The 14,665-nt window shown below is 38.0% G+C and overlaps 1 protein-coding gene across 3 annotated transcripts in view; it reads right to left on the reverse strand.

Moving 5' to 3' along the window:
• The window catches only part of LOC134663987 (protein spire), a 241,292-nt gene that overhangs the window by 8,511 nt on the left and 218,116 nt on the right, over nt 1–14,665 (reverse strand). For 2 of the 3 annotated variants that reach the window (XM_063520544.1, XM_063520543.1), the window contains exons 10-12: nt 5,306–5,420; nt 3,145–3,225; nt 1,949–2,066 (exon numbers count right to left, since the gene is read on the reverse strand). In XM_063520544.1, coding sequence (XP_063376614.1) covers nt 1,949–2,066; nt 3,145–3,225; nt 5,306–5,420 — 314 coding nt within the window. The remainder of the gene's footprint in view (nt 1–1,948; nt 2,067–3,144; nt 3,226–5,305; nt 5,421–14,665) is intronic. The other variant, XM_063520545.1, reaches the window with a different exon arrangement.

Consider the following 14,665-nt stretch of genomic DNA (forward strand, 5'->3'; position numbering starts at 1 on the left):
GAAAGTTCTTTGAAATCTTGTGACAAATGTCATCATTATCATCATGAACATCACAAGAGAAATACCTGTTTTGTGCCGATATAATAAAGTTTTTTTAAATAATACCATGATGGTAACAAACAGGAATACGGCCCGCCCGATGGTAAGCGATAACCGTAGCCCATGGATGCCTGTGACGTCAGCAACAATGAGACTTGTCGAATTGTCGCACCTGTCACGTTGGTGAAATAGGGGCCTGGTCTTGATTTGACATAACTCGTGCGCAGTTATTGGTCCAAGCGAGCAGCAGTAAGAGCACAAAACAAATAAAAACAGTAGTAGTGCGGGTACTAAATAGTAGTAGCATTAAAAGTTTATTAACCTCCTTAAATCTGAGAGTCATTTTTGCAGTTTTTAATTAGGAACCTTCTTTTATTCCAATATAGTTAAAAACTTGATTTGATTTTGTCCATAACAGGAATCGGGACTTTATAAGAGGATAACAGTTTACTTTTTTCTGTGAGTGAAAGTAATTTCAAACCAAGAACCGACTGTTTATGTTCGAATGATGCATCTGGTCAGCAATTATCATTAACTAATGTAGTCAGTTATTGACCGGGAAGTTAAGTAGTTTTGAATTGCAAAAGTTGCACAACCTGATGCATACACTCGTAAGTATTTATGTTGCTATTAAGCGAAAGCCTTTTACCATTCAACGTCTCTACTAACAGTAGTAGCCACAGGGCTATTATGTTTTAATGGACCGGTATTGCGTCTAACGCAGTTTAACGTATTTTATATTACCAAAGATATATTGATTGAGTAAGATGGGTAAAATCTAAGACAATTTCGTGCTTCGAATTTGACAGGTAAACGAGATGGCGCTGTACAGCTCCATACATTTTGCGGTAACTCTGATTGTCAAAAGTTGACGTTTGACAATTAAGTGACCGCAAAATATATGGCCGAGTACAGCGCCATCTGTTTTGGTTGTCAAACTAAGGGGCACGTTTTTTTCTTAGACTTTACCTCTCTATTACAATATATTCTCTTTGATATTACTAACTTACCTACTATTTACTTTGCGTGGAACTTGTAAATCGCCTTAAGAGTCAAATGAACTCGCCGCCAAAAAACCGCTCCTATACCGTCCCATTCAATCGAAGTTTAACTTGGCAGGAACATTAACGTAACATCGTAATCGTTTTTTTTTACATTTCGCGCAATACATAAACCACTTTTACTTTCCGATAAATATGTAAAAGCAAAAGCGCAACAATTACTTATTATGTAGAAGGCTGTATACCGAGTGATTAACGATCCAGAGTGATAGAAAAAGGCGATCACAACATAAATATCTAGACGATTATTTACCTTCAACATATAGTTCTTTAAACGTTTCTCTCTTGGACGGACTGGTACCTTTTTTTATAATTTGCAGTGTGGTAGGAAGTGTGCGTTCGTCTCGATAGACAGATGATGAGGCATATTTGGTTTTACCTTGAGTGCGTTAAGGAGTGAACACCATCTATCGGTGGGCACTGGACAATTGGGCATATGGCTTATGGCCCCTCTACACGATGGCCCAACGCCGGCCACTCCAAGGGACGCAACCATGCGGTAGAGTGAGATAGCAATATCACTTGCTCCCTCTAACGCATAAATGCGTCCCTGGAGTGGCCGGCGTTGGCTCATCGTGTAGAGAAGCCATTACAAGAGCGTGCCACGGTATGACGCCACATAGATCAGCGTCGAGAGAAGCTACACCCCCTCGCCCTAGCTACCGTTAAATACTACTCGTATATTAGCTGTTACTGAGTCGTTTGCTTTCTTACCTGGAGTGCGGCAAGAAGTAAGCGCCATCTATCGGTGGACACACAGGGTGCGCATGGAGGCGCGTCGAGAAATGGGCGAACAACATGCATGTCGTTGGATCCTACTACCGTCAATCACTACACATAATTGTTACCTTGAGTGTGGCAAGGAGTGAGCGCCATCTGTCGGTGGGCACACAGGGTGTACGTGTGCCACGGTATGGCGCCGCATGGAGGCGCGTCGAGACGGACATTGCGTTGCCAAGTCGTACGCTGTAGATAAACATTTTCATTAGACATTTATACAACATTAATTAAGTCCATTTGGCAGAGGAAAATATTTGTGAATCCTAACGGAGAACGCTTTTTACTATCAAAAATAGATTGCCTGAAACTTTGAGCTTTTGTTGGTCCAAGTACGCTTAAAGATTACGCTTTTATAGGATTTCAGGGCCATTAGCTGAATTAAAGGTTTTCTCATAGAGTGTTTCAATGGAGTTTCTTTACTTAAGTATGATCTTGAGAATGATCATATTTACTCATCTAATATAATCAATTGAATTCGAGATAAAAAATAACCCTCGGATGAAGAAATTTTAACAACTATGATGAATTTTAAAATTCGCTATAATGTTTACATATTTCATACTTCTAACAAATATTTTTAAGACTGAATTAATTACCTATTTGAACGTACAAAGGTATATTTTACTTGGAATATAAACTGTACTCTACGCAAAAGGAACGAACATAAAAATTATTATGATATTTCTAAAAAATTATGACTAAAACATGTTCGGTGTTCTTTGAAAATTATCAAAGCTAAACATCAAAGTTGTGAAGTCATTATTATGTTATGTTACAAAGTGAAATTATTTGCTAGTAATAAAAAAAACGTGAAAACACTGCGTTCGATGTTAACTAGTTAAGCGAAAACGTTGACTAATTGCAAAATCAAAGTGTAAACTGTGAACTAAAATGTGTAACAAAGATGTTAAATACCTACAACAGTAGTGTTTATGTACGGTTACACTTTTTTGTGGATATTTACAATCAGCATACGATTTACAACTTGCTCTTTCGATATGTGAGTTGTTATTTTTGAGTTCTACGTTTGTATTAAATATGGCGCTGATTGACAGTAAAAGCAAACACTATAGTAGGTCCACAAAAACAATGCTGATGAAAAGTTTTACTGTCTTATTGGCACATATCTTAAACTGTAAGCATAAGTGATTCTTTTAAAAAAAAGCTCAAACAAACTGTGCAGATTTCCGAACGATTCGAAATTCAAAATAAAAACAATTGCAACGTGACGTCATGCAGCTAGGGTTGACACATGCGTTCATACATTCCAGGGCCTCGTCGCAGAACTGGTGATACTCGTCGTGCGATATTCGCGTGCGGGGGGGCGCTCGTGGAGGCGTTTCTTCTATGTTGCCAATGTTGCCAAAGTTGCCAACGTCGCCAAAGGTGTGCATGGGTAAGGAAAAGTGCTTAATACTAATACTGGCATACATACGAGCATAGTTTCAATTACTTTCAGTTTATAGTCAGACTTAAAACTTTGCTGCCCAAGTCTTAACTTAATTAGGGACTGTAAGTCAAGTCAAGCTAAGAAATCACTTTTCCATTACAGGCACTTTATAGTTGTATTAAAACTTTAGCAGAAAGCTATTACGAAATAATATTTTAATTTAACTTATTTGGTAAGTATATATCCCACCAAAAACATAAATGTAAAAAAGGAGAGCCAAGTTCAATACAAAAATTATGCTTGGCTGTGGGGCTCGCCGCAAAAAGAATGGAGATCTAAATGAGTGCCACTGCCAAGTTCTATGCAAAATCCAAATATGTATTTATAGGAACAAAATAACATTATAAACAAGTATTAAACTCTATTTCTTTGCTTTATTGGATACCTATAACAATTGCTGTTATTTAAAAAAATGTGAGATCTTAAAGTAGGTTAGATTTGACTTGGCCAGTTTTCATTATATCAATCATTTTATTTATATTGTAATTCTGATAAAACCTGGCCAAGCCAAATCTAACCTACTTTAAGATCTCACATTTTTTTAAATAACAGCAATTGTTATAGGTATCCAATAAAGCAAAGAAATAGAGTTTAATACTTGTTTATAATGTTATTTTGTTCCTATAAATACATATTTGGATTTTGCATAGAACTTGGCAGTGGCACTCATTTAGATCTCCATTCTTTTTGCGGCGAGCCCCACAGCCAAGCATAATTTTTGTATTGAACTTGGCTCTCCTTTTTTACATTTATGTTTTTGGTGGGATATCAATACTTTTTGTAAAGAAAACTAGGCAGGTATTGAGATTTAATGTTTTTTCTTGTGTTTCCGCTGTATGGTTTTTACTTCTGTTCTTTGTATAATTATGTGGTGCCGCGCGCCGCCGACGACACACCGTTGGCCGGTTGTTTAGAGCGTATTACAAGTTTTTTGTATGGGGACACCACTTATTTTTTGACTAAACTTTATTTTAATATAGCAAATATAATAATACATATATTGGGGTAGTTTCAAATATCTGCTTGTAACGGTTCCAACGCTACAATAAAAAAATATTTTTTTGTATGGGGACCCCCCCTATTTTTTAACATTTTTTTATTTTTAGATTTTTTCCTACGCTTACACACAATAACCGAGCTGGATTCCAAATTTCATCCTTCTAGGTCATCTGGTAGTAGGTTAGGTTTAGGTACTTATATGTCAGTCCCAATAAAAAATGTTTTTTTGTATGGGGACCCCCCCTATTTTTAAACTTTATTTTATTTTTAGATTTTTTCCTACGGTTACACACAATAACCGAGCTGGATTCCAAATTTCATCCTTCTAGGTCATCTGGAAGTAGGTTAGGTTTAGGTACTTATATGTCAGTCCCAATAAAAAGTGGTTTTTTTGTATGGGAACCCCCCCTATTTTTTAACTTTATTTTATTTTTAGATTTTTTCCTACGGTTACACACAATAACCAAGCTGGATTCCAAATTTCATCCTTCTAGGTCATCTGGAAGTAGGTTAGGTTTAGGTACTATAAGTCATAAGTCAGTCTTAAAATTTACGACTTTTTGACCTTCATACCTTTATAACCGTTTGAGCTAGCTTCATGAAATTTGGGCTTCTAGATATCCTTATGGATATAATTAAACACACGTAGTTTTATGTGTTTACGTCAAAGATGTTTTGAGTTATAGAAGGGTCAAAAGTGGCACCAAGTGGTTCGTGTAATATTACACTCGGCGCTGGCTAGCCAGTTCCTTTGCTTGAACTCGGCTTGACACGCTGCCGCGTGTCTAGATTAGTTACCTGTTTTCCGGACGTACCAACTGCATCTTTCCCAGATCACAAGCAACATTATACCCGAATACATTCTTAGTAAAGTTAATAATCGTCTAGCATTTAGGATTCCAGGCCTCAAGCTCAATAAGTCAGTCATACAATTTAGCACCTTATCAAGTGAAAGCCAAGGTATATTTTCCCTTACCTGTTCGCTTCCAGGGTTTAGGCGCCTGTTGCGGTGCCGTGTGCCTCGGGAACGGTTGGGGCGCGCATACTTCTGGAGTCGCGCAGGTCTCTGTGTCTTCCTCGTCTTCATCGTCCTGTGAAAGAAAGAGATAGTTATCAATGTTGTCTTAATAGGTCGACGGGTGTTCGAGCCGATATAGTTTAATGTCTTAATTTCACCAAAGATGGCGCTGTTACAATCGCAAACTACATAGGTAACAGTAGTTCATCATGGAATGTACATATATAATGTCAAATATGTAAATAAATGATTGGTAATTGGTATTGGTAACTAAGCAACTTATTCAAACAACGGGTTTATTATGTTCATTCATACAACGATACACCTACACATTGCCAAAATCACGTACGTGAATATTAAGATATTTACGGAACTAAAATACAGTTACAAGTAAATATGCAAGTGACGATGTTATTAATAAGGATATATGAGTCAGTCAAATGTTCTAGCAATCTGAGGTGCTAATTAAATGGTTTTTCCTGTTACCATATACAATTTTGGGGCATGTGGTTGTGGTTATATCATTGAGGTGTTTTGTCGAAATATATTCTACATATCAGCTATCCGTACAGGCGTACACTTAAGAGAAATAATGTAAAAAAACCGGGCAAGTGCGAGTCGGACTCGCGCACGAAAGGTTCCGTACCATAATGTAAAAAAAAACGGTCACCCATCCAAGTACTGACCACTCCCGACGTTGCTTAACTTTGGTCAAAAATCACATTTGTTGTATGGGAGCCCCATTTAAATCTTTATTTTATTCTGTTTTTAGTATTTGTTGTTATAGCGGCAACAGAAATACATCATCTGTGAAAATTTCAACTGTCTAGCTATCACGGTTCGTGAGATACAGCCTGGTGACAGACGGACGGACGGACGGACGGACAGCGAAGTCTTAGTAATAGGGTCCCGTTTTACCCTTTGGGTACGGAACCCTAAAAACAAATAGCATTCAACACATCTGCAGCGGATTAATTATTCGCAATGCTAAAGTTAAGGTATTTCAAATAGGTACTTTATTGGAATTCGTACTAACAATAAGGTAAACGTACTAGTACTCGATATGGGGTCATCCATTAATTACGTCACACGTTTAGGGGGAGGGAGGGGGTCAAGAAAATGTGACATATTGTGACATGGGGGAGGGGGGAGACACAAACTTTGTGACGTCACTTTAACTTCATCAGTAACCGAAAATTTATTTAAATTATTTAGTTCGCTGTACATTTAAATAACAAGTTTTTAAAACGAAAATAGTTTTTAATCGTTTAATTTTCTTTCCTAAGCAGATTTGGGTTATAAAATTACTAATATTTATATCGTCAAAAATATTTTGATAAAATATTAATAATACTTAGGTACTTACTTAATTCGATTTGGCGATTTCGTAGAAAAAATGTGATGTCACACTAGACCAAGTGTGACAAGGGGGGGGAGGGGTCAAAAAACCTAGAAATTGGTGTGACGTAATTAATGGATGACCCCTATGCTAATGCTCAATAGATAACACCATAGGCGTATCCAGCATTTTTTAAAGGGTGGGGCAGAAGTATGGTTACGTGCCTTAACTGTTCCTAAAATTGTTTAGCTTCTCGTCAGACCACAGACCAGGGTGGGGCAACTTGCCCCACTTGCCCCACCGTGCGTAGTGCGTACGCCTATGGATGACACCTTGCTGTCACCTCTATTGACAATGACTTAAGTTTCAAGATGACATGTACTCCAACCGCGTCGAGCACCACTACGTTTAACTTATTATTAAACTCTGCCATTTTCATTTGCATTAAACCGCCAGCTTTCCCAATTTTCCGTGAAAAACGTGCGGAACGGCCACGGCCTACTTTAAATTGCCGCCGAGAATGAATTATCAACGTCCCCGTCAAATTAAATACCGCGCCGTGCTTGGGCGAATTTTCCATTAGGGGTCATCCATTAATTACGTCACACGAATTTCTAGGTTTTTTGACCCCTCCCCCGCCTCCTTGTCACACTTGGTCACATTTGGCAAACCCCTCCCCCCTAGTGTGACGTCACATTTTTTCTACGAAATCGCCAAATCGAATTAAGTAAGTACCTAAGTATTTTATCAAAATATTTTTGACGATATAAATATTAGTAATTTATAACCCAAAACTGCTTAGGAAAGATAATTAAACGAATAAAAAAGATTATCGTTTTAAAAACTTGTTATTTAAATGTACTTATATCAAATAAAATAAATAAATTTTCGGTTACTGATGAAGTTAAAGTGACGTCACAAAGTTTGTGTCTCCCCCCTCCCCCATGTCACAATATGTCACATTTTCTTGACCCCCTCCCTCCCCCTAAACGTGTGACGTAATTAATGGATGACCCCTTACTTTGCGTAATGCGACGGACAAACTTGCGGCGTTTATTTTTTTATTTTTCATCGTAAACGCGGATTAAACTTAGGGCATTTAATAACCGGAGTCGCCTTTAAGAGCTTACCCCTCTGCCGAAAAGCTTGCACAATTGTGCAAGCTTTTGTATGGACTGGCATGGCTATTTTATTTGTACGTTACGTTACAAATCATGTAAAAATAGCAATACATTCGACGTCTCCTCCCCGCAAAAATCGCAGACTGTTTTGTGCAGCAAATGACAGCCAAGGCGTCTCCAGTTACTAAATGCTCTAAGGGATTATATCATTACTGTCTTATTTTGTTTTAATTTACTGTTCATTTAGTATCACACCGGTTAAAATGATTTATTTTTTTAATACTTTTTTACATTGTAGGTACTTGTTTTTATACCGACCAGACCCTGGGAGGCGAATTCTGATTGTATTAGCAGGTGAATTTGATATCGGTTTGTTATGGTGTCAAGTGACGTTTCTTCGGCCTGAAACGTCACTTTTGACAATGACAGATCATATCCGTAAGAAATCCGTAACCTTTTACACATCACAATCAGAATAAGTACGCCGTCTTATCTGTTACACCAATTAGTATAGACTCTGTACATTGCAGAAGCAAGCAATATTTGTACACCTGCATGCAGGTTGAATACGCATCTACTATTAATTAGATTAAGATCCCATATTAACCGTATTATGACAAATAAAATATTGATTGTGTGATTTCGGGGATCTATTAAACTTGTTTCATAAGTTACGGAGGCAAAGATGCCTGCTTTTAAAATATTGTAACCACTACGATTTATGTCTGTAAAAGTAGTTTGAGCGCCATTCCAAGTAAAAGTCATTCGCAACAGTTAAGAGCGGAGTTGACGAAATACGTCTGATGCGGTTCTTTTGATATGCAATTATGAGTTACTCATGTTCTACATGCAATCTACAGTAGTACACTGTAAAACAGACTTTATAGTGAAGGTTTAAGGTTCACTTTCATTTCATTTACGGAATATGCAGTGTGCAGTTTTTCACTACATTCTCATGGTCCTATATCACTGGAAGCAATGATGTTATAGTAAAACGTTGCCATAAAAATATTGATTTTCCAGTTACGTAACAAGCCATAAGACTTAAAATGTAAAGATCACGTAATGTCTTTAATAAATTGGCGAAATTTGCAAATAATGGCGTTTTACACGCAATCGATGTAACTATAAGGTACTCGTAGTCAATTGAAATTGCAGATTTGTTGAGACGAAGAAGAGACGATAAACCAAATAAATAATTCTTAGGTATGTTACTTATGTATGTCTTAATATTACTTTTCAATAACTGAACGAATCGATGTCCAAACAACACAGGATTTTTTGTAGAAGTTACTAGTACCTTAGGACCCGCTTAGGACTTATCGTTTAATATCCCTACTCCCATGTATTTTCTTTTAATTCTGAAATATTTTCCATTTTATTACCATGTGTCAAATTATAAATTATTTAAGTCCGTCTGACACGCACCTGAGCAAATAAAAATGACGACAAACCTTGAAGCACCAATGAAAAACATTTCTAAATTTCGGTATAAAAGAAATGTTAACGAAGTGTCTTGTTACGGTCAGCAACAACACAGCAAAACACTCTGATCATTGGTAGATTGCAAATCTTTGCAATATGACATAAGAACGGTGAGTTAACTTTGTTGACGATGGTACTCAATGTCCATTGTAACAAGACTAAAAAGGTATCACATATTATCTTTGATGTCGCTTGTACAGGGTCACATGTGTCATTAATTACCAAATACACAGTCAAAGCCTGACCTCGGTTTTGTGCCTCAAAAGAGACAAGGTATGTAACGTTATACCTCAATACATTAAGTCTCATTAAATGAAATGTCTCTTCAAACTTTGAAGCTGGTAGTTGCGGCATCGACTTGGGTCTGGTTAAGTCGTGACCTTGACGTGACGTGACGTGACGTCTTGACAAAAGATGTTCCACCCTTGACCTGTACACCCAGCTAAAAAATTGCAAAGACACTTCATAATGGTCGGGGAACCCAAGAAGGAATTTTTATAGTTACTCGAGCGTGTTAGATTAAGATATGATTGATATCTTTCTACCCGCGGAGTGTACCTTGACCACTTTTAGCCGTCTATCGGCGCGATTCGGGAAATGAATTAGAGATGCACTAGATAAGATATAGTAAAGATATGTGATGTTCCACGGCGAAAGGTACCATTACCCCGACTGAATATTGGAGCGGCGTTAATAATAAGCGTAAGCGCCAGCTGCCATAAGGTACCTTTTGCCGTGGAACGTCACATATCTTTACTATTTCATATCTAGTGAATGTCTAACGGCGCGATATCTTAAAGTTCGAATCGCGCCGTATGTTGGTCCGTTGGTTGGTGGGGTAAACAGTTAATAAAATCGTTAATTACATTGTGAATTTGGTTAGTTTGTTCCACGTTGATTCTTTAATAAGATTGTGCTAATACTTAACCTTAATCTGACTTAACTTAATTTTCTTAATCTGACGGATAATATGATATATGTTTCGAACTTGTAACCGTCAGATATTGCTTAGATATTGAAATATGTAATCAAACAATGAGTAATGGCAAAAACATGTCGCAGGAGAGAGCAAGGAAGCCAGAGAGAGGCTCGAGGCTAAAGTGCATTGCATCACGAAAAGGGCGGTTGTGCTTTCCCTTCGCTTATGCAACTGCACGTGTATAATGTGCAATGCCGGTTCAATTGTATACTGTAGTAAGAACTAGTAACGTTAATGGAGCTTAAGGCTTTTTTGTATTGGGTTATGGTTACGGCTAGGCTTATAGAACAATAATGGCCAGTGCTGTCTAGGTAAGGAGCCTTGTGAGGTCGTTCGATCGTCACTGCGGCTGTTGTAAGGAAATTGACAGTAACGTCGCTGCTGACACGCTGCGGCAGTTACGCTGCTGTAGTCGGAATCTGAATGAAACCTTTAGTGGTTATAGTTGTTGTGTTAAAGCTGGGATACAGGCCCGTAGACAATATGCCAATCGCTAACACTCCGTAGCGAACGAAACGCAACTGTCACTCTAATATGCAAGAGTGAGAGAGAGACACAAAGCGATTCGATAGCGAAGCGCAAGCGATTGTCACCTTGGCTAGACCGACACGTCAGTATCCGCTTCTGTTTCTATCCTAGAATTTTCCATTGTGCTTTTTGTATCACTGTTAAGGGGCCCACTGATTAACATTCCGCCGGACGGTATCGGCCTGTCAGTTGTTCGGAACTGTCAACTGTGAAATTTTGCTCTAACTAACAGGCCGATACCGTCCGGCGGACTGTTAATCAATGGACCCCTTTAAAAAGAAGAGCCTCTAACTAATGTATAGCCATGTAGTAACGTATTTCGTTGAAAATGCATTATAATTTTGAGACCCTCATTTTCGTAGTACAAAAATGCGTGCATAAGCTGTAGGCAGATGCTACCGCATTGCTGTATGCGGTTCACTGCGGGACGCATTAGTGGTACGGACGTTGCAAAATTAATGGCACTGTTAATAGTTTACGCTCTACTACAGCAGACGTGTTATGATATGAATTTGTATGGCGAAATTATCAGGAAGCAACTGGATAACTCTCTAACAAATGTATTACACACGGTTAATTACAAAACTATGTTAAAAAATCTTGACACTAAAAATATTACTCAAAAATTTCAGTAATAACATTTCGGATACAAAATATACCTTACAAGGTAGGTAGTAAGGTTGAATTTATGTTGCTTTTTGGATTTGGTATACAACCCGGTAACAAAATGTAGTGTGCTGGCCTAACTACATAAAATTCACTAATAGTGTGCCATAAAAAAATTCAGTTATAAAAATTCTTCAAAAGCCTTCATAAGTTTCTTATGTCACCATTATAGTCAAGGTTAATGAAATGTACTGACACCGAACTGATTCCCTCGCCACGCAAATCATGAACTCGCTAATAAAATACCTAACTGCGATCTTCCGTGCCGTTACATTGCATGACTTAGTCATATTTTGACATTGGATGCGGATCCGCATGCCGCTCCGGTATGCGAGCGAGACATAAACATACCATATGCTGTAGATGTATAGAGCTGTCTCGCTCGTAAAACTGAGCGCCGTGCGGATGATAGCCGCGTTAAAGTGACATTCTATTTCCAACTGCAGCTGCAATACTGTTCATTTTACTATGGAAGTTGACAATGACAGCGACGCGTTTCCATAGTAAAATGAACAGTATTGCAGCTGCAGTTGGAAATGGAATGTCACTCTTAGTCATCTTTTGACACAGTCCCTTTTTTGGCGAACTTTCTTTATGATTCAAACCTTTTTGTCTTGTGCAAACATAATTATGGTACTGTATGGAGGTCTTAATTACCTACTATGTCGTTCAACTCGTTCACGATTGCGTATATGGAAGATCCGGTTACCTACTATTCAACGTCACTGTGATAAAGCCTATTACAAACACGGATAACCGGCTCTTAATGTGTTTTATGATGATTCAATATTTTTGCAAAAGCACACTATTTAGGTACGGTGGATGCGTATTGCATTGTGTTAATAATTGTATTAGGGCTGTATCTAATGTGCTAAACAATACCTAATCAATTTGTCACAATTACATCAATCAAGAAGGCACAAATACAATCAGTACAGTGCAATATCTCATTAGAATACGTTTTATGTATCTATGGACAAAGTCCCACAAAGTACCTAAGTAATCTAAGTATATTGAATGAAAGACGTTCAAAAAGCTCCAAACATCATACACATTTTAATGAGGACAACATTCATACTGCCTAAAATTTCAGCCCTTTTATTATGATGTAATTTCAAGGGTCGCTACATGTTTCGTGTTACGTATAACTTTGTAATCACTTTGTCGGTGGTTTAATGAGATGGAACCGAGCCAAATGTGTCAATAAACCGCACACACGGAGTTCACTGAATATTTACGAAAACCGTTGTTTCGGCAGGGGTGCGAAACTCCTTAGATCGGCCAAACTCGGCTCCGCTCGGCTCAGCATTGCTCCGAGCAATTATTAAGGGTTGGCACCACTTGACTTCCTTTTGCGTGCACGACCACAGATAAGATAATCAATTGAATTTTGACAACCCTAAATAGCCGAAAAGGATAGTGCGATATACTAGAAAGAGACAGTATGAATCGACCCTGAACCGCCGTCAAACTTCGTTTTTGTAGGAAGTTTCCTTTCTGTACGGTAGTACTATTACTTATTCTGTGGTTTCGATGGAAATTTAATAACTCGTAAAAGTTTGGGACGTCCTTGGGCCAAATTCGACATGTACAACTGTCATTTCGCATCCACGTCAAATCAACAATTCATTTTATTGCATGTTGATTCTATCAAGTGTTGATTCGCATGAATAAATGCAAGCAAGAATGTAAATTGTAGTTTGCCTCACGTGCTACATTTTACTCCGTAATCGTCTCAATAAGGACGTGACTTAAATCTAAAGGGTTACTAAAACCTCGATCTAAATCCGTGACACGACAGTTCCATGCCATTTTGGACCCTATCTCGTTGTTATAAGGTCTAAAAAAAATAATAGTTCAAGTGGGTGCTATTCTCGAGATTACGGGGGTTAATTCGAAGATGTATAAATAGAAGTTGCACCCGGAATGCCTGGATTGGGATACGGACCGAACTCTCTTTAGTACCTATTCTCTTAGTATCTACAAAATTTAAGCATTTTACATTGTCATTGATGTAATTTGAGTGATCAACGATCTTTTAAACCAATGAGATCTATGTCTGATTTACTATAAGAAAAAAAATTGGCGATGTTTTATTTATTTAACACGAATTCCAAATTTGTTTTACAACTAAGCTTTAGCTTGTAAAAGCAATTCGGCTTTGTATGTCTGTGTGTTTGTATCTTCATAACTGTGAGTCTCAGTCTTAATGTAAACTGACACAAATAACCCAAACACCTGAAACGGTAGAGCAAAAAAACATCTGAAATCGTCAAAATGACCCGGAAGTGTTTCACGTGCCTCCCGTTACTTCTCGAACTAGGCCACGCCAGGCTTACCAGATATTCATGAAGCAATTTCTACCCATCTGAGAGTTCTTCTTTACTATAGTTTGACCCGCACCTTCGTGAATCTTATAGGTATTCGAGGGTTAGAATTACACTGGGAGTACAGTACGGTCATGGATAGTATTTCTGAATTGTCAAATAGTATTTACACAGTTGTACTAGTACAGGATGTGTGTACAGTTAGATATTAGCCATAGAGGCTAAGTGGCGATAATTATTGTTGCTAGGAGCAGCTGGTGCTACTTAATTCTCGGGCTAGAATGTTATTTTATTACGGGTTTAGGAGCAAACTATGGTTATTACAAGAAAGAAAATATACTTTTTCATATTTATTTAAGACATGACTAAAAATCGATGTGCTGCATTTTAGATCCGTCGCACTGCATTCAATATCGAGAACAATTTTTACAAAATTTAAAATAAAGCCCGTCTGTCTAGACACAAGTAGACTCTCAATCGATAGCGAGATTGAGGTCTAGTTTAACGATTTGTAGCACTCATAAAACATTTTATTGATCAAGCTACTGTGCAGACTTCGCAAGAAACAAGAAGTTGTGGAAAAGTAAAACTATGAAAATATGGAGTTTATTATGGCAGCTCTACAATTTCGAAACCGCCAACATTGCCAACAACGAAAGATCAAAAATCATTATCTTCAGACATAACTATTTTCGATTTCTCGACGTTGGCGGTAGGCCCTGTGAGACAAACAGTATCAACATTTCTTAAAAAATTGTAGATTATAACCATCAGTGGCGTATCGTGAACTAATCTAGCCGTGGGCGAAGTCGCATCTGCGAGGCCCTTTTCTTTCACTGTGCGTGAGGCCCCCTTGGGGCGCGAGGCCGTGGG

This window comes from Cydia fagiglandana, chromosome 4 (genome assembly GCF_963556715.1).
Source record: "Cydia fagiglandana chromosome 4, ilCydFagi1.1, whole genome shotgun sequence".
Classification (NCBI taxonomy): domain Eukaryota; kingdom Metazoa; phylum Arthropoda; class Insecta; order Lepidoptera; family Tortricidae; genus Cydia; species Cydia fagiglandana.